General features: G+C 38.6%; 1 protein-coding gene across 2 annotated transcripts in view; it reads left to right on the forward strand.

The window, feature by feature from the left end:
* RLF (RLF zinc finger) overlaps positions 1–27,345 on the forward strand; it is a 49,977-nt gene extending 22,632 nt beyond the window's left edge. For both annotated transcript variants that reach the window (XM_048073063.1, XM_048073064.2), the window contains 5 exons: positions 1,841–1,973; positions 6,368–6,570; positions 13,034–13,170; positions 19,452–19,593; positions 22,213–27,345. In XM_048073063.1, coding sequence (XP_047929020.1) covers positions 1,841–1,973; positions 6,368–6,570; positions 13,034–13,170; positions 19,452–19,593; positions 22,213–26,928 — 5,331 coding nt within the window. In that variant the 3' untranslated portion in view covers positions 26,929–27,345. The remainder of the gene's footprint in view (positions 1–1,840; positions 1,974–6,367; positions 6,571–13,033; positions 13,171–19,451; positions 19,594–22,212) is intronic.
* The last annotated feature ends 146 nt before the right edge of the window (positions 27,346–27,491 follow it).

The raw sequence follows: 27,491 nt of genomic DNA on the forward strand, positions 1-27,491 counted from the left end.
GTAGTAATAGTTTTAAACGAAAAGAGGGTAGATTTAGATTAGATATTCAGAAGAAGTTCTTTGTTGAGGTTGGTGAGGCACTGGAACTGAAGTTATGGATGCCCTGTCCATGGGAGTATTCGAGGTCGGGTTGGATGGGGCTTTGAGCAGCTTATTCTTGAGGAGGGTGTTCCTACCCATGTCAGGTGGGAGGATTGGACTTTAAAGGTCCCTTCCAACTCAAACTATTCTACGATTGTATGATTAGAAGTACTGCCAACTTTAAACACAGCTTGTTAGAACCAATGGACATTGTCATGTATCAAATGCTCTCTCAAATTTAAAACACGGTGTGAAGGAACGCTTTTACTACATGTGTAGTCACAAATTGACTACAGATAGTTAGGTAGCTTCAGTTTTGTCAGTTCTGGGGAGATTTTGCTCAGTGATACTGTTACTTCTTCAGCGCAAGTCAACAGCGTATCAGTTTTCCTGGTAGAAACATTAAATGCAGGAGTTCATTTCCAGTTGCTTTTCTTCTGTGTTGACACTATAGCCTTCTTTTCCCATGTTATTTCTATTATTCTTCCCTCAGATTTCCAGAATTAAAAATGGTAGGGCTTGATTTCCCTGAGGATAGTGCAATGCAAACAGGTTTCATGGATGAACCTCTCTGTTGGAGACCTGTTCAGTGTGCTGTGTCTCTGAGTCAGTTTTCACAGCATCAAAACTGTCAGGATTGGAAATACTTGGATCTTGATTTGCAAATGTGCTATGCATGGATTAGTTTTCAGGGGAATGGTGTGTCTGTATAAAGTAGAAATGAGTATTCATCTTGATTAAAGAAGTTATTCATGATCCACTTTGGTCAGGATTGTGAGTGTTGTACAGCAGTCTCTGCTGTTTATGTTGTGCTCTGCTTTCTGTTTAAGTTCCCTGAGTTTTCTCACATGCGTAACCACCAGGAAATCTGCATCTTCTTACGACCCCTCATCTGCCTCACCCTTTTGGCAGATGAGAGTCCTTTCTGAGCCCCTCCTAGTGCACACTGTTCCCCCCTTAAAGATGATTTTTCCGTCTCATTTTCCTCAGACTAGTGAGTGACAGTTGAATGCTGGCAGCTCCCCCTTCCTCTGCATTGAATTTTAGGACGATTTTTAATCACTGCTTCACTGTCCATCCAAATCAAATCAGCTAAAATTTGTATGCTGCTCTCTCAGAACCCTTCTTCTGCAAGAAGGTGCAAACACTTGATGGCACTGGACTGCCCTATCAGAGGGTACTGATTAGAAGAACGTAACTGTGAATTTGGACTTTGTACCAAACAGCATGCTTTAGTATCTCTCAAAGAAATGACCATCTTATCTCACTAGTGTTAACAGTAAATATAGTCTGAGACTCGCAATGTTTTTTATTCATTTTGAGAAGCAATTAGTCTTAATTCCAATTTCTCAGTTGGCATTACATGCTTTATTATAAAACCCTTCGTCTTTTATGCAAAAAAAAATATTTAAAAGTTAGAAAGTAGTGGTAGATTTAAAAATGAGGAAATTGCTACATGCATGCATGAAGAAACATGAAAATTGCAAAAGTTACAACTGCAGAACAGTTGTTTTTTTGAGCTGTCATTACAGCTGAGTTTCAGTATATGGAAATTGGGAGGCTTTATTGTAGCATTAGAGAAGCATATATGAAAAAGGATGTGTTGTGAAGACGCCAATGCAAGCATGTCAGAACAGTAATGACTTAGAAGAATAGTGTAAAATTAAATTATGTCCTAGTATTTTATTATATTTTAATAAAAATTACATTAAAGTAATGTTTAGCAAAGACTTCTAATGATTTATTTTTCATGTTGTAGGATTCACATGATGCTTTACTGGAATTTGGGAATAACAACCTCCAAATACTGGTGGATATCACAAGGGAAGGAGTGTGGAAAAATCCAGTTCTTCTTAAAATTCTATCCCAGCAACCAGTAGAAACAGAGGAAGGTAAGCATACGATTTTAGAGATAAGATGGGGTTATTAAGAGAGAACTTGGTGCAATTTTGATGAGGAAACTGATTAAAAGTCAGAAGGGAGTTGCAGTTTAAATTGCTTCGTGCGGTAGTATTCATAGGCTGCTAAATAATACTTATGATTGAAACTGTCTCACTAGTACACTGAATCCTCTCTAACATATCTCCACCTGGGCTATACCACAAATAATTTAGTCCATTTTTTAAAAGAAGCATTTCTTTTTTCATTATTAAAAAAAAAGGGGGGGGGGGATTTTTGCTCCCTAAGGTGCTTTGTTCTGCATAGCTGTGATTTTGAATGATTTCCTGAGTGGTTCACAGGAAGGAGTAGTTAATGTCCACATCTTTCAAAGGTAAAGAAGATGCAAGTAAAGTGTGCATTTGAAGGGGAGACATGAGTTTAAAGGTTACCTTTTATTAAGTTTTGGGCTGGGAAGCTGATTGCGTTTAGACTATCGATATAATATCTTGAATCAAAAAAAATGAGGTCAAGAAAAAATAATTTTTAGTGTAATTTCATGTAACTTTTTAATGTCTTCTCTTAAACTCTATATTTTTACTCACTGAATTTTTTCCTACCTATTAGTGGTTTCGAGTACTTGCAGGTATTTCTTCTAGTTGTTCCATTAACAGTACATGAGACCACAGTTTATCTTGGTGATATTCTAAATTAAATTAAAAATAACAAAGAGGGGGACAAGCTTAAAATATTTTCCTTAAAATTAAGGCACCATAAGCAAGGATTTTAAGTCAAGCTTTCTTCCACAGCAGAATCCTTCTTCTTGGCTTTGGGTAGCCTCTCTTTGAGTTGTACTATCTTTGCTAGTCTTCACTTAAAGTATAGCAGAAGCACTCAAACTCCAAAGACTAGTTAATCCCATCTCTAACATGTTTTGGTGAGAATTATCTACCACTAATATCCTGCTTTGGAGCTTTTCATTACTAGTATTTTTAGGACATCCAGTTGCTGCTTTTAGTGGATTTCTGCTCAGACTTGCATTTCAAAATTTGTTCCTCTTACTGGAAATAATTACATCCTGAAAATCTTCAACTGTTTTGTTCAACAAGCTTTACCTGTGGGAAGCCAAGATCTGTTCTGGTGGACTAATGTGAATTCACGTGCTTCTGTGTGGACTCCTTTATAGATTTAATTGCATCTTATACATGTGACTGATTTTATCAATGGCTTCCACACTTCATTCCTTTGCAAGAGTACCTTGTTACTTCCTGTGATGTGGTTCAGACTACCTCTTGTCTTCAACAATAATAGCGTAGTTCAGTCCTTTGTCTTTTAATTTGGGACAGAGCTTCTGCAGACAAGGAATTGATTGATTGACACATCTGTGACCATGTTGAATTGGGCTGGGTGTAGGTCCCTGTTTCTGAGAAAATGCAGCAACCTGGAATTTATTGATTCCATTGAGTTCTTTATTTAGTACATATTTGTCTATTTAGCTGGAGCTGAATATGTGCCCAGAAGAGGTGCTCTCATTTGAGTTTCTTTCATGTGATGCAAGCAGAGGCAACAGGACATTGGAGCTATTCTGGAAATTCTGTAGCTGCTCAGATGCATTTTCACACAGTCTAGAGTAGATGCAGACATGCTTAAACAATCTGAATATGACTTTTGAATCATTTGTTAGACCAGTCTATCAAAGCAAGATTTCTCAAGTAAAACGTAAGGTTAAAGAGGTGGCGGTCAGAACTGCCATCTAAAAGGCCGGTTCTAAGAACCCAAATATCTACCTAAAATGTCTCTTCTCACTAAGTGTCCTTCTTCTGTGGTGATCTTGAAAACCTTATTTGTGGGTGGTTGGGTTTTGCTTTGTTGTTGTTGTTGTTGTTTTGTTGTTGTTGGGGGGGAGGGGGGTTGCTTGCTTGCTTTTGGAATATCTTAGAGTCAAGAAAAGTGTCATCTTTGTGGCCTGTTACACACAACGTAGCTTTTTAGACATATCTGAAAGATCTTTCTACAGGCTTTTCAAACTTGTCATCTTTGCATCCAAACAAGATATTTCAGATACTGAGTGCTTTCAACAGACGATACGTGTAACAGTAAGTAGCAATAGAGCTTGTGTGAAAGGATAAGCACTGAAAAGGCAACAAGTGCTGTGTGAGATCTCTCCTGTTCCTGCTGTTCTAGTTTGCAGCAAATATACAAAACTGGTAGATGAAAGAAGTAATGTTATTATTAGTAATGGAACTGAGAAAATAGTGACTAAGAGAGGGAATAGGGATGTTTAATAACTACAGGTATAATAGAGTAATACTGCGGTACTTAAATTATGTAGTTCTGTGCCCTTATGTTATGGAGGAGACAGGGGTTTTAGTTTAGTTGGTTTTGTTCCTGTTAGCCTTTTAGAGTATAAGCATATTGAACAGGTGCTGCAAAGTTGCAGGTTTTCTTGGAGAGTGTATAACTCTGGGAAAGACGACATAGGCCATAGGATTCTCCAGAAATTGTAACCAAATATTCAATAACATTTTAAAACAATTCCAGGTAATATATATATGTCATGAATCATAGAGCTCTAAAATCTTATGGAAAAAAAAAAGAGAACTAGATTTGAAGGCATACATAGACTTTACTTTTCATCAGGGAGATGAATGTGTCAGATTTGTATACCCAACACAGTGGAGCAAGACAAAATGAAAATTTAAAGAAATCTTGCTGTATGTGCCAATAAATTATGGTGATGAAAATCTTTATTTTTCATCTATTAGACTGTGCTGTTAACGTATCTGGTATATCTTTTCATCATCAGACGAGTGTAATTCAGTGACTTCCAGTGTTAATGCTGAAATGATCCATGAAGTTTTACCACACCATGCTTCATAGAATCTTGTCAGTTGTTTTTCACTTTGATTTCTTCCTTCAGTCCCTTCTTTTCTCTGCTTTAGGAGGTCAGATTCTGCTGTAATAGACTTCCTGGAAGTCAAATGATGTCTAAGCTGGAATTATTCTTCTTGCCTTGTATAGGACACGATCAGAGCATAGATTAAACAATTATAAATTACCTAGGTATCTGCTGGATTACTTTAATCCATTTTTACCTTCAGAATCATCATCAGGTAAACACCTGTAGCTGTAATACAAGATGGAAATCACCGATCAGTTACCAAGTTTTTCTTCCTTCATTTAATTGTCACTCCTTTGATCTGTTTGATGTTCTTTTATGGAAACTTAGTCTTTTCTGACTGCTGCCTTACATTTGATAGAGATAGTAGGAATGAAAATACACTTCTTACAGGCCACAACAGGAATGACAGGCGTATTGAGTAAAGGTACAGAAAGAGTTCTAGTACAGTGGTTTTTCAGTTGCTTTTAACCATTTTATCCTTTAGTGCAACAGCAGTTTCACAGAATATCTTTTGAAGTGCTGTAAATGGATGCTACTTCAATCATCTAAAATTAAATTTATTTAAATACATTTGATATTTAAGATCTCTGTGATTACATGCAGTGTAAGAACACATCGACTCCTTTCTCTTAATTTTCAAGGGTCTTTTGAAATATATACATATCTGGAGACTATCAAGCTACCTTTGTATTAGATGTTTTTAAAGCTGGGAATAGCCCATAGCTGTTGAGAATCATACTATTTCTTCAGCTAAGGCAAAGTACATCTTAAGTACCTGGAAAGATTCAAACTACATGGTGAGGTTTTCAATCAGATGTCTTGAACTAATATAAAAATGGCTTTAATTCCTAACTCAGCTTTTTTTTGGTTTTAAACTTGATTAAATAAATTTTGCTAACCAATTACAAAAATAATTGAATTTTTAATATGGAATTAGCTCACAGTCTCTTGTAATAATTAGTTGTTCGGTTGATCTAGAGTATAAGCCTAGCGTGTCTCAGATACTGTTTTTCAAAAGTACCATAAAAATATTTTCTCTCTGAAATTCATTCTGCATATTTTGGCAATGTGTTTAACAGATTAGGTGGAAAAATCTTTGGCTGAAATATTTTTCTTACTTTTGTCTTGTAATATGAAGCTACAATTAACAGTTGAAGATGCTGAATCTCAGCTAGACTAGTGGTATCTTGTTCAAAATACAATATAGTCTGATCAGTGTCCTTCCGTCACTGCCATGGCATAATTCTGTATTGCCTTAATGGATGCAATCATTTGATGTGATTTCCATCCCCCATTTTCTATATCCCAGCATTCTCTCCCTACTCATTTGTTCTGAATGTGTGTGGGAAAATATACTGCATTTATTGCTGTCACTTTTTATCACACCTAGTGTTTTCTAAGAAAGCTTATACAAATTTGTACTAAAGTGTGAATGCAGTGAGACAGTTTCAGTTAAGTGTTAGCTTTGAGAATATACCATTTAACAACTTTTTTTTCTTTTCATAGCTAATAAATTGATTACACGAGAAGGGCCTTCCTTTCTGCAGATGCGAATAAAACATTTGATGAAGTCAAACTGCATCCCACAAGCTACTTTCTTGTCAAAATTGTGTGCAGATTCTCCAGAAATTGCAAATGTTTCATCTTTTCGCCAAGCCTACATCACATGTGTGTGTTCTATGCTGCCTAATGAAGACTCCATTAAGGAGGTTAGTAAATCCATAGTCCCTATTTTAGAATTTTGTTCTTTAACTTCAGTTCTCTGTATTGCAGAAATAAAGTGTTGCAATGGAGTTGCAAAAGATAAAATGATCTATTAGAGACTGCAGTAGTAAAGAACATTTGTATTAACTGCTAGTGTAGTTATGTATTGTGTTGCTTGCCTTCGAGGTTAGATGTATTTGAAGTCTTAAAATAAATCTTGTAACTTCAGTTCCCCTTGTAAGCAAAATACAAATGTAAAGCTGTCCTTTCTGACTCCTACCACTAAATTGTGTCTCTAAGTACCACATCCAGCCTTTTCTTAAAACACCTTGTTGTGGTTTAACCCAGCCAGCAGCTAAGCACCACACAGCCATTCGCTCACCCTCCCTCTCTGGGATGGGGGAGAGAATCAGAAAAAAATGAAAGCCTGTCAGTTGAGATAAAGACAGTTTATTAGGACAGAAAAGAAAGGAAAACAATAATGATAGTACTACTAATAGTAACGTGTACAAAACAAGTGATGCACAATGAAGTTGCTTACCACCCACTGACCGATGCCCAACCTATTCCCAAGCAGCCAGCCCCCCCATATTAATTGTTCAGCATGACGCCAGATGGTATGGAATACCCCTTTGGCCAGTTTGGGTCAGCTGTCCTGGGTCCATCCCCCCTCCCAGCTCTTGCTGCACCCCCAGCCTGCATCTTGGCAGGACAAAGTGAGAAGCTGTAAAGTCCTTGGCTTAGTGCTTAGTGTAAGCACTGCTCTGCAACAATTAAAACATCAGTGTGTTACCATCACTCTTCTCATCCTAATCCCAAGCACAGCACCCTACCAGCTACTAGGAGGAAAATTAACTATCCTAGCCAAAACCAGGACACACCCCCAGGACAGTGACACTACCACCTCCCTGGGCATCCTGTTCTAATGCCTAACCACTCTTTCTGAGAAGAAATTTCTCCTAATATCCAAACTGAACACAGCTGGCACAACTTGAGGCCATTCCCTCTTGTTCTAAAATTATCTCCCCCTAACATAATTTCCCTCTTATCCCTTTATTAATGTTATGTGATATTAAAAAAAGAAAAAAAAGGTAGAAGGCTTAGGTTAGTGGGAGGATGTTTTTTATGATGACATAGGTATTGAAATATCCTTGTAACGTTAAAACTTCTTCAAACTAAAATGACGTGGTAGACAAAGTCAAGACATGGTTGTATGTTCCATATCACAGAATGTTAGGGACTGGAAGGGACCTTGAAAGGTCATCTAGTCCAGTCCCCCTGCCAGAGCAGGAACACCTATTTCAAGTCACACAGGAAGGCGTCCAGGTGGGTTTTGAATGTCTAGAGAAGGAAACTCCACAACCCCCCTGGACAGTCTGTTCCACTGTTCTGTCACCCTTACTGTAAAAAAAAAAAAAAAAAGTTCTGTCTCCTATTTAAGCGGAACCTCCTATGTTCCAGCTTGCACCCGTTGCCCCTTGTCCTATCATTAGATATCACCAAGAACATCCTGGCTCCATCCTCCTGACACTCCCCCTTTACTTTTTTTTGAATATTAATAAGGTCACCCCTTAGTCTCCTCTTCTCCAGGCTAAAGAGACCCAGCTACCTCAGCCTTTCCTCGTAAGGGAGATGCTCCCCTCCCTTAATCATCCTTGTGGCTCTGCGCTGGACTCTCTCAAGCAGTTAACCTGTCCTTCTTGAACTAAGGGGCCCAGAACTGGACACAATATTCCAGATGTGGTCTTACTAGGGCAGAGTAGAGGGGGAGGCGAACCTCTCTTGACCTACTAACCACACTCCTTATGATACACCCCAGATGCCATTGGCCTTCTTGGCCATAAGGGCACAGTGCTGGCTCATGGTCAACCCACTGTCCACCAGGACCCCCAGGTCCCTTTCCCCTATGCTGCTCTCTGACAGGTCAGTCCCCAACCTATACTGGTACCTGTTCTTGCCCGGATGCAGGACTCTACACTTGCCGTTGTTATATTTCATTAAACTTCTCCCCGCCCAACTCCCCAGCCTGTCTGGATCTTGCTGGATGGCAGCACAGCTTTCCAGCGTGTCAGCCACTCTCAGTTTGGTGTCATCAGCAAACTTGTTGACAGCGCACTCTATTCCTTTATCCAAGTCATTGATGAATATATTGAAATATATATTAATATATATCAATATATTGAATATATATAGGATTATTGGACTAGATGATGTTTGAAGGTCCCTTCCAATCCCTAACATTGTGTTAGAATAGTATTGGTCCCAGTACTGACCCCTGAGGAACTCCGCTAGATACAGGCTTCCAAGTAGACTCCGTCCCACTGACCACAACTGTCTTCTTTCCACCAGCCAGTTCACAGTCCACCTCACTACCCGATCATCCGGACCCCACTTCCTTAGTTTAGCTGCGAGGATGCTGTGGGAGATGGTGTCAAATGTTTCACTGAAATGATGGTAGACCACATCCACTGCTTTTCCATCATCTATCTACCTGGCTGTGTCTTCATAAAAGGCTATCAGGTTGTTCAAACATGATTTTCCCCTTGGTAAAGCCATGACTGCCCCTCATGACCCTTTTATCCTTGATATGACTGGAGACAACGCCAAGGATAAGTTGTTCCATCACCTTTCCAGGGATGGAGGTGAGGCTGTCCTGTCTGCAGTTACTCGGGTCCTCCTTCTTACCCTTTTTGAAGACTGGAGTGACATTTGCTTTCCTCCAGTCCTCAGGCACCTCTTCCGATGCCTTACCAAAGACGACGGAGAATGGCCTAGCACTGACTTCCACTAGCTCCCTCAGCACCTGCGGGTGCATCCCATCAGGACCCATGGATTTATGGATGTCCAGATTGCTTAATTGCTCTTAACCCAGTTCTCATCAACCAAGGCAAACTCCTCCTTTATCCTGACTTCCTCTGGGGCCTCAGGGATATGGGGCTCCTCAGGACAGCCTATGGCATTATAGACAGAGACAAAGAAGGCATTCAGTGACTCTGCCTTCTCTTTACCTTCTCTTTATCTTCTGTCAACAGGGCACCCACCTCATTAATCAGTGGGCCTACATTGCCTCTAGTGTTAGTTTTATCCACAGTGTATTTGAAGAAGCCCTTTCTGTTGTCCTTGACCCCTCTTGCAAAGTTTAATTCTAAGGAGGCCTTAGCTTTCCTCATTGCCTCCCTACGTCCTCTGACAACAGTCTTATATTCCTCCCAAGTGGCCAGCCCTTCCTTCCATGATCTGTAGACTCTCCTCTTCCACTTGAGTTTGCCCAGCAGTTCCCTGTTTAATCATGCAGGTCTCCTAGCTCCGTTTCTTGACTTCATACCTGTTGGGATGCTCTGATCTTGGGCTTGGAAGAAGCAGTCCTTGAGTGCCAACCAACTGTCTTGGGCCCCTTTACCTTCAAGTACCCTGTCCCATGGGATTTCCCCTGGCAATTGCTTGAAAAGGCCAAAGTTGGCCCTACTGAAGTCCAGTGTTGCGATTCTGCTTGGTATTCTGTTCCTGCCACATGAGATCCTGAACTCCACCATCTCATGGTCGCTGCAACCAGGGCTGCCCTCAGCCTTCACCACTTCAACAGCCCTTCCCTGTTGGTGAGGACAAGATCCAGTAGCTCTCCTCTCCTAGTTGGCACATCCACCACGTGCATCAGGAAGTTACCATCAGTACACTGAAGGAACCTCCTGGACTGCAGCTGGCTGGCTGAGTAGGCCTTCCAGCAAATAACAGGGTAGTTGAAATCCCCCCTGATAACCAGGGCCTGTGATTGTGAGGCTGCTATCAGCTGCTTGTAGAAGGCCTTGTCACCTTCCTCATCCTGATCTTGACACCCACAACAGTATCCCCCATGCCAGCCTGCCTGTTAATTCTCACTCACAGACTCTCAACTCGCTCCTCATCTGCCCCTGGACAGTACTCAATACAATCTAGTTGCTCTCTCACATAAAGAGCAACTCCGCCACCTCGCCTTGCTAGCCTGTCTTTCCTGAGCAGGACATACCCATCCCTGACCGCATTCCAGCCATGTGAGCTGTCCCACCATGTCTCTGTAACTGCCACCAGATCATAATCTCCTGACCTAACACTGATTTCTAACTCCTCCTGCTTATTCCCTGTGCTGCATGCATTGGTGTACAGGCACTTCGGGGAGTGAGCTGAGCTTGCCAATTTCACCCTAGGAGGGTGGGAGGCGTCCCAGTCTTCATGAATACTAGAGCGCTGCTGCCCCACCGGTGGAAGCCCAGCTACAACTCCATCCCCCTTCAAATCTAGTTTAAAGTTCTCCAAATACAGTAACTTTGAGGAGTAGCCTGGCATCCTTCTTGACAACAGAATGCAGGGAGAATGACAGCATTTTTCAAAAAATCTTAATATAAAATACTTTGTTGTTGTTCTTTCTGTAGTCTGAGCTTTTATTCAGCTGTCAGTTCGTTTGGGTTTCTGATGGAATAACAAGTGCAGTTCAGAACTTGATGTTTAATATATACGTTTTCACTTAGGTGTCTGATTTGTCACTTAGTGTTTGACTGCATGCTGTGGGTTGATTTCTAGTTGTGCATTTAGAATTTTTTGTTGTAAATATTATTGTTAAAATCTGACGGTCTAAAACCACCTGGATTATTGACAAAGTTTGAAATACACAAGAGTTGAAAGCAAATTGCCTGTCTGCTACCTCAATGTTTGAGATCCTGAATATGAGTGAGTTTTGCCAAAAAGAATCACGTTTCTAGGTGGGAAGGAGCGAATCCAATATGCTGTGACTGCAGGCTGCTGGAGTTGGTGATAGAGCTGTTCCTTTTGGTCCAGCTCACTGTGGAGGAACTGACAGCGTAAGATAAGCGCCAAATCTCGTTTTAGTGTGAGCCTGAGCTAGGAGTAACTGATGACTATTAAAAATGTGTTTTCTGGTGTACTGTAGCCTAATAAACAATAAGTAGGTTTTAAGTTTGTAGCTTTAAAAGTGGCACTGTGTTGTTCAAACTGCCTAAGTTGAGTGATTATTTATTTATGGGCTTTTTAGAAACTGAGCATAGTCTCTCTCAAGTGATGCATGTTCAAGCAGGTCACAGACTGTCATGCCATCTTCACATTTGTCAGGGCAACCTATCCTATATTTGCACGCACTGCCAATTTCTGTTTTTCTAAAAGTGAAGACCTGGAAGATCATTTTTGTATCAGAACACTGCAACCTTTTGGCATTATTTAAGAATGTTTGCTGTGATACTGAGTGATACAATGGCAGTATATAATTATGGAAATTATCTGAGACAAAAGTTGGGGTCATATAACTTTTTCCTAATTTGCATTACAAAGTATGCTGATTGAATTTGTGATTTCTAAAGAATAAGAATAACTAAGTGAAGTCGCAAAAGAAGACTATGAGAAAATTGGAGTTATCCAATTGAGACACGTTCAGTGACTTTCCAAATGAGCTGAAAATGTGTGCCTGTAAGCACCTAACAAATACGATAGCATAAAAAGGGTACTGCTTGCAGAGATGAGAATTAAGGAGCTGCATTAATATAATCCCATACATCTCAAGGTACGTAGTATATAACAGTTCTCTACAACAGATGTGACAGTGCTGATCAAAGACTAGAGCTGTATTTTTTTCTTCAAGTCCTTTTTTCTGCCCTACAGGGCTACTCAGAGTTTTGAATTAAATCTTTTTCTTGGCATTCCTACTGGAAGGAGGAGCAGGGGTTTGGTGTTACAATAAGGCGAGAGTCTGCAGTTTGCAATGTTTTGGTTTGTTTTTTTTTTTCTTTATTTTTTTCCACTTGCTCTGTAATTGCAGTTTTAGCAATCTAGGAGATGGCATTGTTTTTAGCCCTTCAGTTAAGTGTACATTTGAACAATACAACAAGAACTAAGCAAGGAGCAGTTTTCTGTAGCACTCCCAAGTTTAGGGCTTGAATGTAGGACAGAAAATAAAAGGTAGGTTTGGGACTGTGGCTTGGTTAAAGAGAGGCTTGACTGAGAGAAGAGATTGACTCTTTGAATAGGAACATCTGTAAATCCAGAACTTCAATGGGCTTTTCTCTCTCTAAACACTTACATTTTTAACATCGTGTTTTGGAATATGATTGTTCAGAATTAATGGTTATGGGCCAAGAGGGCAAGAGACTTGCTTTTTCAGATCTCTTGACCTTCTTAGACCTGGGTTTTAATTGTCAGGAGGAAAACAGAAATGCTTTCAAATGCAGAGAAGTTGGGAGTTTTAGGTAAAGTGTTGCCTTTACATAAATATTTTGCTGAACTGTCCAAAATGGAAGATGGTCCTGAAGAAAAGTAAAGGATAAGAACTAACTTTTTGTACTGTTCCATAGCTGAAAGATGTGGTGTGAACTCTGTATTAAACGGAGACAGTGTTTTGTTCATTTGTGAGACTACTTCCTTTGATACAGTAAACATGCATTTCTTCTGTAAACATGTTCAGAAGTGCCTCTTCTACTTTTTTTTCAGATTGCGAAGGTGGATTGCAAAGAAGTACTAGACATCATATGTAATCTGGAATCTGAGGGACAAGAAAACACTGCGTTTATTCTTTGTACAACATATCTTACTCATCAGCTTCAAACAGCAAATGTGTATTGTTCTTGGTAAGTAGTAAATATTACTGACTCTTTTAATTTAACTGTTCTTTTCTTCACTGCTTACTGGCTTTCATGCAAAATAATTGAGCTGGTCAAGTAAAAAAATATGTAGTGAAATGAATGTAAATTTATTTGAGAAGTACATCAGACTGAAATGCTTTCTAGATAACTTATGACAATGTAAATAGCTCATCTTTAGCCTTGTTAAGTCATAGTTGCAGGAAGAGAGCAGTTTGTCACCAAATGGCTATCAGACAAAAGTAATGTCAAAATTGTTCAAAAATAAAACAGCACTTGTATTGTTGGCATTGGCAGTATTGTTTTGACAATGTAGTATCTCTGTAAGTAATGCTGGAACAGCGCTGTCTGGATTAATATTACACGCACAAACTTTGTGGTTCCACAAAGCATGTTGTAATTCAGTTCCATTCTTCACTCTTGAATAAACTCGTAGGAGTTTGATGCTTTTTTTCACTTCTTCCACAGAGAGATAAGTAGTAGGAATTGAGAGTCTAAAACTTCTCTACTCCCTTAAACTGTCTAGAGATACAAAACATTTTTGCATCTATTTCAGCAGTGACAAGCTGGTAGAATCAAGTAGGGATGCTGTTTTCTGCCCCTTATAAAATGGTTTTTTAGTTGTGGCTTCTGAAGAATGGCTAAATATGTTTTTCGCCTGATTAAATTATAATCTGGATAAAGTCTTATATTGTCAAACACCTCAAATGTATCTTGGATATCTGAATTCAGTCAGCCGTGGTATTGTTCATTCACTCATTTCATGTTTTAGAACTATTAAGAAAAGTTTACATAGCACTTAAGTGTCAGTGGGAACAACTGTTTGTTCAGCCTGCTCCAATCATCTCTACAATAAAGGTAAGAGATATTGACATGTTATTTCTGCGTCAGGCCAGAAATATCCGTTTAAGCAAAAATCGTACCTTGAAGAGAAAAATGGGTTATTGGAAAACCCAAAAGAGCAGAGAATCTACCACACTTAGGAGCTCTAAAGGCTGACTGGTTTTTGCTACTTAAATGTGTCATTAGAGATGGCTAGAACAGGGAGCATGCCCAAAGGACGTTGTCATGATTCTCATTAAGCCAGCAGAGATACAAGGCTGAAATCCATCACATGATCGATATGTTTTTCAAATAAACAAAATGAACATACTTTGGACAATAGAACATTTCACTTGAGAGTTACTAAACAGTTCTATCTAAAAGCTGCATCCCTAGGAGCAGATGAAGACTCCAACTTCAGGTATAGCTGAGACTTGTAAACCCTTGCTACTGGAGAATAGACTTCAATGATGTACTGTTTAGAATAACATCTCTTCTTTGTGACAACACTGGGTAGTTTTTGCTTGCAGTACCAAGTCTAAGCTGTAAATAGCTAGAACTTGAATGAAACTTTTGGGTCCCCTAATTCTAACATACACTTCCTCTTGACTAACAAGTCAGGAGAGAACGCTGCAGACTTCTCACCTCCTTGCCAGTCAGGCCCATGATGGCCCCGACTAAAGATAAGTCTACAGCTGTAACATATGTACATACTTCGACATCAGCTTTAAAATGGGTTAGTCTAAGTGACAAGCAGTAAGTCATGAAGTTACAAATATAAGCACAGTCTAGCCACACAAGTACGTTCCTACTTACAGAAGGTGTTAGGCAGCTTGCCTTACTTGTGGTGAGGTCATAGCACTATGTCTTCACTGGTGATAGTAGTTGTTGAAAGAAAGGTGTTCTTACATCCATCCATTCCACAACTGCCACTCTGCTGCTGACTGAACATAATCCTCATGTTCCAGTTCCACCCACCCTTCTTCAGTGACCAGACCGGAGAATGGAAGTCTTCTGTCTAATACTGAAATTGTGCAAGGGTATACATTCAAACTCAGTGTATGTAGTACTCTGCGTACAACAGAATTGCGCACAACTGATGCAGTCCATACCCATTAAAGAGAAAAGCTTCCAGGTTGCTGGAGCCAAGAGTGAAGAAGCCCACCTTCTGATGGACTTGTGTCTTTTGAAAGTGGTGTAATGATTCTTGATCATCACGTTACTTTGACCTGTAGGTTGTACCTCTAAGCCCCTTTCAAAGTATGGTTGCATAAAAATACAGATGCTTTGCTGGTGTGTACTTCTGTTGGATGGAGGGGCCTTTTATATTGGTCCCCACTCTGTTCCCTTGTAGCAGATGCAGATCTAGTGATTATTTAGACATAACATAGATGACTTCAACTTGCTGATATGGCAGAAAACTTCTAATTTCGATTACTACTTTTCTGTCAGATCAGGCAGCTGAACTGATTAGGGGTCAGATGACACATTACAGTTGTAGTGGATATTATGGCTCACAAACATGAGGAGGCCCTAGCTCTATACAGACTCTGGTGTGCACCAGAATCATTGCAGAGCTGATCTGAATCAGTGTCCTGGAACAGAGATAAGGTAATGTTGCTTTCTAATCATTAGTAAATCGAATGAGCACAGTCAAAAGCACGACAAATATCAGAGCTGTCTGGAAGGATAGCATATGTTGTATGATGCTGCTGTGATATGCATATTTAGTCTAACTCTACAGCTCAAACTAATGTGGGGGAATGACTTAGTAGAGTTTGCTTCCCGGGCATTATGTAGGCTCATGCATAGTAAAAAGATGCACTTAAAAATACTTGGTAAAAACAAATACATAAGCCCAGATACTCTTTTCTGTGACCAGCAGCTGTTTTCAGGGGGCAGCAATTGCTCAAGTAACTCACTTCAGAGAAGGTCCTGTCTGGTTGAAAAAACAGAGTGTAGTTGAAAGGTTATTTAACTCTGTGATGCCTAATCCACTGATGATTGGGACTCATACTTTTTCTATCACTGTCATTAATACCATGTGTATTTTCATTGTTAACGGTAAAATGTAATTTTTTGTCACATGTATTTAATCATAATTGTGCATGATGGTGTTTCAAGTCAATAAAGAATCTAAGTTTTGATCAGTTTTCATAGAATACTTCTAGTGCATTATGTAATTTGATAGGACAGAACTGAGTGTTGGTACCTAAAACATTTAAGAGACCTTTGAGAGGGGAACGGGAAATAAGGAGAGCAAAGACCCTTTGATACAACATAGTTTTTGTTTCAGTGTTCCCTTTGTGTTGTTGTAGATTCAGTTCAACAGATAAGCCCTACTGTATGTTCTTGAAAATGTCCCACTCATCTGTAGGAAATCTTGAAATAAAATTGTTTCCTGCAGAATTTTCTGGAGCACTTCTTGATTTTACAAAGCAACGGCGCATTGAAATATTTCTGCTGCTCTCTAGCTGGACTTGCGCTGACGCTGTAAGGCTGCTGTCGAACAAAATCCTGCTTGCTGCCAGCCACCCATTCCCATTGTCTTTATCCATATCTTGCTTTATGCAGTGTGAGAGTGAACCAGTTTAAGTGATCCAGATTGGCAGCATTCTGGTTTAGACAGAGGAAAAAAAGGATGTGCTGACAGCTGTGAACAGCAGGGGGGAAGTGAGATTACTTTTGAGGGTCTATTATTGTGGATGATGACACAGTGGATGAAGAAGGAGCTTTGGTGCTGTACTCAGGCTAGTCCTAACAATTTGCTGTTGCCAGAAAGTGGAAGAGGAATTTATCCCATACTGTGGTGCTAGCTGTACAAGCCTGCCTCTTCTGTTGATTTGGTTCTGGGTCTATCTGACCTGTACTGAGCACATTCATCTAACCTAGCAGTAAGATTAAACCAGCCCAAGCTGTTTATACGTTTTTATGCATTTTACGCATTAGCGCTGGATTGACTTACCATGTTGCTAGGCAAGTACCAGCAAAGAGGTACAAGCCTGGTGGTTCTGAAAGTGGAATACTGCTCAAATGTGTTCAGTTAAAACCTTATTCTCTCAAGAAATGGGAAAATCAGCTTTCCTTCCTCACCCTTCCCTCTTCAGTGCTCTGGCACCTGCCTATGGCACAGTGCTAATTCTGCACCCCAGCGCAAGCCTTTGTTACTACCATTGCGTATTTGGAGGGGTTCAGCTATTTTGTTAGCTTAGCTCAGCTCATCCTGTAGGCTCAAATCTGTACATCTGAGAGAAGATTAGTAAACTGTGCATGCGTGTAAATTAATGCTGTTAGTGTGAAGCTTCATTTCACAGCTGAAGATGAAGACAGACAGGTTTGCATATGGTCTCCCTCATGTAAATTGGGAAATTTTGCAATGATTGTTGCTGATGATCATAGAATAATGTGTAATGCTACTTGATTGCTAGAAGACACCTGATTTCCATTTCAGGTGGAGGTATCTACTGTGCTTGGAGCTTTGTAAGTAATACTGCTGTGGGCAGTAGTTCTGAGCTACTTCACTGCCATATTCTCAAAGGAGTTGGGCAATTCATGAATCCATGAAATAACATAATCTTTAGTGTTAACGTGAACAATATTCAATATGAACTGCAGCTAAGCACAGTTTCAAAAATTCTTCTCTTCAGTCTGATATGCTAGCAAAATTTTATTCTTCAGAGTTCCTAGAGATACCCGTCTGCAGTTCTTTCTATTTCCTGTTGCTTCCCCCACCTTGAATAAATTTTGGAATAGAAAATTGCCCAAATACCAAGTTTTCCTTTCATGCCTTTCATATATATGAACTTTCATATATATGAACACTGAGGAATATTCTAGGTCACCGTTCTTAAGGACCCCTTCCAGCAATCTACTTTAGCTTTGCAGAAAGCAGGAGCAGGATGAGAGAAGTAGTAGGGCAAACACTGAAAACTTGTTCCTCTGACAGAAACTCTTAGGAGGGATTATCCAGAGTCAGTCCCATCTCTCAGTACTCTCCCAGCTCAGTAAATGTACTGAATAAATGCACAAAATGACTGGTCTTTTGATAAAAGCATTTCAAGTTGTTTTGTATCAGCTGTGGTAATGCCGAGTTACTTTTTTTTTTTTAATACTTTTATTGTATTCTGTGAGTTTCTCAGTCTGGCTTTCCTTCATACAGTTTTCCTATGTTAGTCTTCCTGATGTTCAGGTGAATTTTATGCTTCGTAAGTTTCATGTGGCTAAAAGTCAGTATAAAAAGTTGCTGATATCAAAACCGTCTTTTTCTTCTCCAGTTATGTTTTAGAATTTAAAGTTAAAACACCTTTAATTTTGCTGCTTATATGCTAGTTCCTTGTAGGCCTATCCAGCTACTCTGCTCTTTCTAACAGAGAAAGGCTGTTAATGACATTTCTAAGCTTGCTTTTTTAAAAATCCATGTTACTAGTAAATATTGTGTGATTGTATGCATTAAATATACCTCAGGTCAAATCCATAACAAGGCCTCATTCACTTTTGCTTGGCTTAGTGTTCAAGAGTACAATTGCAGTAATTCAAAGAAAACGCCTTGCTAATATTCAATGTAAAGTTTGTGTAGGTGTGTCTTTGTAATTTTAATTTGTTTTGGACTGACCTTTTATCTAGAAACCTTTATGTTATAATTTGATGCATAGGGAGGTTGAGTTAGCAAAGGTGAAGTTTGCTCCAGTAAAGAATCAGAATAAAAACTTTTTTCAAGTAGTATGAAAGATACAGCTCCTGTCACTGTTTCTTTTTCCATTTCTGTGGTGCCCATCATGGTGTGAAAGCAACACAAAGTTGATTGCAGTGTGCAACTGCTGTTGCCTTGATTGTAATAAACTGCGTAAGAGAACAGCTCTGTCCTTGGATGGTGTGAGCAGTAACACACATAACTACTCAAAGACAGTAGACAAAGCCCTCATCTTAAACATATCACTTATGTAACACTTCAAAGTGTGTTCTGTTAGAGGTGCCTTAAAGCACTGTGTCAGAGTGGTATCGTTGGAATGCACGTGTCAGCATCTAAGCCACTTGCCCAGTGGGAGAGAACTGGTTACATTGCATTTCATCTTGCCTATTCTAAATTTCTATCTGGAAAGTTAAGACTTGCAAGTGTGGGTGTTTTTTGTTGTGTTTTTTGTTGTTGTTTTGTTTTGTGACTAAAAAGGTAATCTATGCAGCTGTAGATGTCTGTTAAGCAAGATATATCCTCTTGTCTTTCCCCATTAGCAGGAGATACACTGTGTTTTGATCTGATGAATGTTTGGAAGTAAGGCGTGGTAACTTATCATCAGTATTTTTAAGAGATAAAGTTGTGATTGAAGTGTGTACTGTTTTTTAATAACGCTTGAACTACTGTGGTGTCAACTCTGAACTACAGTGTGTAGGCTATGGACAGGTTGTGCATATCTGCAATGTGCTTATGTTCTGCTTTAAATTCTTCGCAGGGAGCTGACACTTTTCTGGAGCAAATTGCAAAGAAGAATAGATCCTTCTTTAGATTCCTTCCTGGAGAGATGTCGTCAATTTGGCATCATTGCCAAGACACTGCAGCATTTATTTTTCTTGATAAGAGTCATACAATCTGAAGTAAGTTTCAGTCCAGAGGATTTGGACGCAGCCAGAACTGTTTAGATGAATTTACTGTTTTCTTGATAATTCTGCTGAACTGCTATGAAAAAAATCTAGCTTATTTTCAATGTTTTGGCTTTCTGTTTAGGTGTCTATTAGCTTTCTAATAAAAAAAAAATAGCTTTCTGTTAAAAAATGTTGTCAGTTTAGCACATTGTTGAAGTGACCTTTGATCATTTTAGAATGATTATTGCTAATTTGATTATTTGATAATTTTATAATTATTACTAGTGATGATTTTAGAATGTTTATTACTCTGAAAATACGGTTTGATAGTATTTTGCAGGCAAAGCATAACTATATTTTGATCTGATGCCTGTTGGTTGTTGTGCCTCGCTCTTGATTTTTGCAGCATCTCTAAGAGACGAAGACATGAATGAAATGTAACTTTTTTTTTTTATTCTGAGAAAATATACTTATCCTCAAAATCTGTGGTGCAGTAACATCTGGAGTTCTACCTTCTGTTTTGATACCTATCTTTAGACAGTCACAGAAAGGTTCAACAGAGGTTTAACAGCAATTTTAAAAGCCTCACAAACTCTTTCTGAGAAGCAATGGAAAGAATTAAATTGCTGCATTTAGCAGGAGGTGAATACAGTATTGCTATTCATGAGCAGAGTAGTAGGGACAGATATGGTTGCTCAGTAGACTGTTTCTGAGTTCCTTTGATGGCCACTCTGATGTTTGAACTGAACCTGTGCCTACTCACTATATGAGAGTAGTTTTGAGGGCAATTATGAATGAAAATTAATCAGGAATTCCTTAATATAAGTGGAGGAAAAATAAGCCAGCTGGTTTTCAGGTTAAAAAATAAACTAGCTGGTTACAGGGTTTTTATTGTTTTAGTAAAGATATTATACAGATCTTAAATTAGATATGGGATTTTTCCCTTAGTAATGTCACTATTTCCAAAAGATTTCAGATATTTCATCATGAAAAACAGCATAGCTTGGCACATGTACTGTAGAATTTGTCATGTGAACTTCAGTTGCATGTGTCCTTCAATTAACAATGCATTCCTAAATTTGCCTCAGCCTTTCATTTCCTCAGCCTTTTGCATTATTATGTGGTCATAAGTTAATTCAGAGTTAAGGCATCAAAATGGATTATGGATAAAGCAGGCAAGGTTCTGTTTATTAATGAAATTTGTCTGGCATCAGGTTTGTTTGCCTTGGAGTCTCTTTCATTGGCTAGAGTTACTCCTGTGAACCAAATGAGTTACCAAGTGAGATTTGATATGACAAGCAAGTATCAAAGCCCTATTTTCGAGTCAAATGAAATAGAAGTCAGAAAGCTTGCATGATAGTCCTTCTGACAGAGCAGAGAGGAGAATATGGAACTCTTAATTTGGCAGATTAATTCTATTCAGTTAATGAAAGTGCTTTGCACAGAGAAGTCGTTGTTCCTAAAGTGGGCCTATCTCTACTTTTAAAATGTATGTGAAAGTGCAGTTATATAAAGTACACTACATTGTAATACATACAACAGTTTTTCACCTCTTGAGTTTCCTTTTAAATATCATTAGATTGGGAAAATAGCGTTTTACTGTTGTCTAGCAAATAATGATGCTATTGAATTAAATTAGCATTGCATGACTTCCAATAGGCAATGCATGGTGAGGATAAGACCTTGCTAATTATTTTCGCTAGTTCTTAGCTCTTTTGGCATTTATCAGAGCTCTTTTGGCATTTACTATCTGAGCTGATGTAGGTGTAGTCATGTTAACCACTTGTCATCTCTACACTATTCACAGATAAATTTTGTCTTTACAAATAATAACTAATTACTTAAAACACTCAGATTCGTTATGTTGAAGAGTATAACTTTGTCAGCTTTTGGAACAAAATGACTTTCAATCTTGTCTATGCAGAATTTAAAGTTGTTGTATTTTTTGTTTTTTCTTTTAAATCAGCATATGGGTAATAATTTTACATATCTTCCTAATAGTACTGAACAGTATTTCAAAGTTGCATAGACTTCTTAGAAAATGTTTGGAGTTGAAATTCCAGTGAACTTCATCAGGAATTTTTTTTACTCTCATACTGCTTCTGCTGTTGAAGGTTGTTTTGTTTCAGGGTGCAAGTGTACATTAATTTCCTTATTACACATTGACAGATGTTGTGAATTAATATCCTGTGTGGATACTGCAGGAGTACCTTATGTGGAAGACTTACACCATTTTTTTTAGGCATCTGACTTCCATATGATTGAGAGACAGGGAGTGAAGAGAGGTAGGAATTGTGATTGAGTCAGTCCATGAAGATAGGCAGGAGTAAAAAGGATGTTTCACATCTAACACCCTGAACTAGTCAATGTGATTTCTCCACAGAGTGCACTAAAAGATGAATCCACTCACTTAAAAAACAGAAGAGGTTGCTCACGTAAAGTAACTTAAATTTTTTAGAGCATGCTGAGGTGACTTGGGCACATAACACTCAGAAACCTGAATGTGTTTTGAATGTGCTCTAGTCTATCGCTTTTATTGCATAGTTCTTTCAGAGAACGGTTTGGGAGAGAATCTACTGATCAAAGAAAGGTAACATTTGTTTTGTGGCTGTTTGTTGTTTTTTTTAACAGGCAGAAGAAGCAGGACTGGCTGTGTCTGTTTTGTTGTGTGTGAGAGCCCTTCAGATCAGATCAAGTGGAAGTGATGAAATGAAGACATCAGTATGTAAAACAATTGCATGCCTTTTGCCAGAAGACCTTGAAGTTAGGAGAGCTTGTCAGCTCACTGAGTTCTTGCTTGAGCCAACATTGGGAGGATTTAATATGTTGGAAGAGCTCTATATGCAACCAGATCAGAAATTTGATGAAGAAAATGCACTGGTTCCAAACTCACTCCGTTGTGAGCTGCTGTTAGCTTTAAAAGCATACTGGCCATTTGATCCTGAATTTTGGGACTGGAAGACTTTAAAGCGACATTGCCTTAAACTGTTAGGGAAAGTGGGCTCAGATTCTGAGGATGATGCAAGTTTTAATATGTCAATCAATGAAACCGACATGTTAGAAACTTTCTTGAGTGACTATGAAGAGGCAAAAGAACATAAATATTATGATGGAAAAGACACAATTGGCTACCATAAAGAAAAAGCAAGAGTAAAAAAACCTATTGGTTCTTCAGAACGATACCAGAGATGGCTTCAATACAAATTTTTTTGTGTGCTCTGCAAAAGGGAGTGTATAGAGGCTAGAATATTGCATCATTCTAAGATGCATATGGAAGATGGTATTTATACATGTCCTGTGTGTACTAAAAAGTTCAAGAGAAAGGAATTCTTTGTACCTCATGTAATGGAACATGTTAAGATGCCACCTAGTAGAACACACAGACCAAAAAAGAAAATAATACTGAAAAAAGAGAGATCGCCACAAAAGACAACAGCCTCTAGCAGTCCCACTCCAGCACTTCAGGAAAAGTCGTATCAGCCAGAGCAGTCTGAAAAATTTGAAAATGATGCACATGAATATGTCACATTTAGCCAACTGGAAAATTGCCAGCTACAAGACAGAGACATCTATCCATGTCCTGGAACAGATTGTTCTAGAGTATTTAAACAGTTCAAATACTTAAGTGTACATCTGAAAGCTGAGCATCAAAACAACGATGAGAACGCAAAACACTACTTGGATATGAAAAACAGGAGAGAGAAATGCGCTTTTTGTCGTCGACACTTCATGACATCCTTTCATTTACGGGAACATGAACGTGTGCATTGTGGACCTCAACCATATATGTGTGTGTCAATGGATTGTTATGCTAGATTTGGGTCAGTTAATGAGCTTCTTAATCACAAACAAACACATGATGATCTGCGTTATAAATGCGAGCTAAACGGATGTAATATTGTTTTCAGTGATTTAGGGCAACTTTACCATCATGAGGCACAGCATTTCAGAGATGCATCATACACCTGCAACTTCTTTGGTTGCAAAAAGTTTTATTATTCAAAAACTGAATTTCAGAATCATCTTGCAGTGCATAATATTGCAGTGTCAAATGGGGAAGTGAAGCAAACAGTGAAACTTGAAGATTCAGTTTCAAAAGACAAATGCAGTTATCTTCCAGAGTCTCAATTGCTTGAACAATCTGAAAATTCCAATCAGAATGAAAACTTGGATCCCACGAGATCACAGGAAATTCCACAGATTAAGGAAGAAGTGCTCTCTGATAGTGAAGATTTAGATGATGAAAGTAATTGCAGTCTTCATTGTGGGAACCATAGTGCAGCTGCTTCAGTAAATCAAGGCCAGGTGTCTCCTTTACTGATGGAAACATTGGCTCACAGTCAAACAGTTCCAGGCTTTCTCATGTCCCAGGAAGGAGTCTTCCATTCAACAGATGTGAAGCAGCAGTGTTCCAATGTGGCAGTTTGCTTTGGTGAAAAAAAATTTTCATGTGGTTTTGAAGGCTGCTGTTCCACGCACAAGAACTCCAGAGGTATGCAAAAACACCTTCGCAGGGCTCATCCATATAACTTCAAAGGTAAAAAAAAAATGGAGATGAAAACTAAAGACTTTCTTGATCTATTGAGTGATGCTCAGGACAGTAAATCCCCTACAGACATTAATACAGAGTTAGGTCATAGTTCAGATACAAATGCTGACTCTCCAGAAAGCTTGTATTGTAATACAAATGTTAAAGGAAACAGTGGCTTCAAGGAAGAAACTTGTCCTTCTTCTCCAGAAACATCTTTTTATGATAGCTCTAAAGATTCAAATATTGAAGATAACATGTTGGAACTAATGTTAGGCTTGAAACATCTAAGCTTAAAGAATTCTAACATGCAGAATTCTTCAAGAAGCAAGCATTTTTTGGGCTCTTTGCAGTCCTACTCATCTAGAGATGCCAAGTGCCCTGAGTCAGTAGTAGATGAAACTACCTCAAAATTTCAGTTTCAAGAGCAACACGAAAATTTACCCAGCCAGTACCTTACTCAGCTGGCAGCTAAACCATTTTTCTGTGAATGTCAAGGGTGTACGTGTGAGTTTGTGACCAGAGAAGCTCTCTTAATGCATTATGTTAAAAAGCATAACTATTCAAAGGAAATGGTTCTTCAGTTAAATATGTTCCAGCATCGGTACTCACCATTTAAGTGTCATATTTGCCAAAGATCATTTACAAGAAAAACACACCTTAGAATTCACTATAGAAACAAACATCAAATTGGCTGTGAGAGGGTAACTCACAAATTTGACCATGTAAGCTTATTTACAGATGACATGCATAAAAATAGCACTGTTCCAACACCTGTCTGTGCAACCAAGGTTGAATACATTGAACATTCAGACCATTCTGAACAGCTGTGTCATCCTAAAAAGGAAGAGTGTAGTTCTGAGACAGATTTGGAATCCGGTGAAGAGACAGACAATGTAACAAGAAAATCATCTAAAATAGCATCTCTGGACAGCCATAGGGAAGAACTGGAAGCACGAGAGGGAAGAGGAAGTAAAAGAACAGTTGCTAAAGGGAACTTATGTTACATATTGCATAAGTACCACAAACCATTTCATTGTATACATAAAAGTTGCAACTCTGCATTTACCAACCAGAAAGGTTTGATTCGCCATTATAGGACTGTTCACCAGTATAATAAGGAACAGCTCTGCTTAGAAAAAGACAAAGCAAGAACGAAAAGGGAGCTTGTCAAATGTAAAAAAATATTTGCATGCAAACACAAAGAGTGTGGTAAGCGGTTTTTATGTTCTAAAGATCTTGCTAAGCATTGCAGTGACTTCCACAATGAACACTTAGAGGATCAAAAACTGCTTTCTGAAACTGAATCTGCAAGATTTGCTTGTAATCAAGCCCAGTGCCCTGCTGTATTTTATACCTTTAATAAGCTTAAACAGCATCTCGTAGAAGAACATGCTAGTGAAGAAAAAATAAACAAAGATTTTGAAATCCATTGTGACCTTAACGGCTGTGATCGAGTTTTCACAAATTACAGTCACTACTCTCAACATGTGTATTTTCGACATAGTGAATATTATGATAGTCTCTTTGGAAATCAGAAAGAGGAAGAGGATAATCATGACAAAAATAAAAATGAGCAAAGTTATCTGAAAGACACTTTTGACATAAACAAGCAGAATGGGAAGCAGTTAAAAGAAAAATCTAAGAGAGTTAGCAGAAGTAAAGAAAAGCATTTGATTAATTTCAAAACAAAAGAGGAAGCCCTACAAATGTGTAAAGAGAAGTCTAACCAGACCCAGTACCCTTGCATGGTTCAGGGATGTCTATCTGTTGTCAAATTGGAAAGCAGTATATTGAGGCACTATAAACGCACACATCAGATGACCAATATGTATATAGAGCAAAGGATTCAGAAACTTGTTGTTTGTGTTAAATGTGGCATAATGATTGAAAAACAGACCTCCTCTGAAACAGCTTTAGGCTTGGATAAAAAAGGCATAAAGGTTAAAGAGGAGGTATCAGCTAATCCTGAATATGTGCAGGAAAGTGAAAAATGTCTTGTTCCAAATTCTGATTGTGAGCATCAAGATGTAAGCAATGAAGACCAAAAAAGAAATAGTGTAAGTTTTGATACAGGTGCCTTTACGTATTCAGGCACTTTAAAATATAACCACAGTTCAAAAACCAGCTCTTTTGAAGAGCATAATGTCAGGGAGTCAGTTATGTGTAGAACTGAAGATTTTTCTGAAAATAGTGAAAGAGAAAATAGTTCTTATTTCTCCAGTTTACAATTGGAATTGCCAAGAGAGAAAGACACAGAAGGATGTCAGCATAGTGCAGTTACTCAAAATGCAAAAAGAAATGTAGTTTTTGCTACAAAAGACAAATTGCAGAAGCCTTCAGTCTCCAGACCATTTGATTTAAAGACATATAAACCAATGGGATTTGAGTCTTCATTTTTAAAATTTATTCAGGAAAGTGAGGAAAAAGATGACGATGATGATGATTTTGATGAGGTGGTGGAATGGGAGTCCCCTGAGCAGTTGCCAGTAGATAGAATCTTGCAAAAAGAGGGAGACAGTCAAAGGGGTACGCCAGTAAATAGCTTTGTGGATGACAAAAATGTAATCATACCCCAAAATAATCGTGGGCAACTAACAGAAATCCAGCCCTTGTTGTCTGAATCATCGTCTGCCCCTTCTTTAGAAAATTTGAGGGCTATCTTGGACAAGGCGTTAACAGACTGTGGAGACCTTGCCTTAAAACAACTTCATTACTTAAGACCAGTAGTTGTTCTTGAAAGATCAAAGTTTTCCACGTCCCTTATAGACTTATTTCCAACAAAAAAGGCAGATGAGCTTTGTGTAGGAAGTACATAAATAGTTTTGCTTAGAGCAGATTGCCTACACTACTGCTATATGGGGAGAACTTCAATTAGAACAGTAATTGTTACAGTACACACTGTTTAGGTTAGTTTAGACTGTTTAATTACATGAATGTATAATATCTGTCAAAAGTATTGGCCAAGTTAATTTAGCTCCCTATTTTTTTTTCCTCAATGAACTATGCTGATTTTGGTGCTATTTAATACATCAGAATACTGGGGGCTTCCTCTTGCAGAGTAAATGTGCATGATTGTATATGGAACACATACTAGGGTACCAGGGTTTGGGGGGCGATGGAGTTATTACTTGACTTGAATGTGCACCCTAGGGTGCTTTGTGTAACATATTGTACACTACAGCATCTTATATTTTTTGAGTTATGAGTTTCAATAAATTACAGTTTTTCACCCATTTGCTTACTGTATAGTAAATCTGTAATGTGGGTTACTTGTGATTGAGTTTGGAACCATTCTGACTGCATTGGATAATGTTGCTTGAATTTTATGCATTTGTAGATTTACCAAACTGGTGAAACGCTATACAGAAAGTAAAGTATT

Source organism: Anser cygnoides, chromosome 24 (genome assembly GCF_040182565.1).
Source record: "Anser cygnoides isolate HZ-2024a breed goose chromosome 24, Taihu_goose_T2T_genome, whole genome shotgun sequence".
NCBI lineage: Eukaryota > Metazoa > Chordata > Aves > Anseriformes > Anatidae > Anser > Anser cygnoides.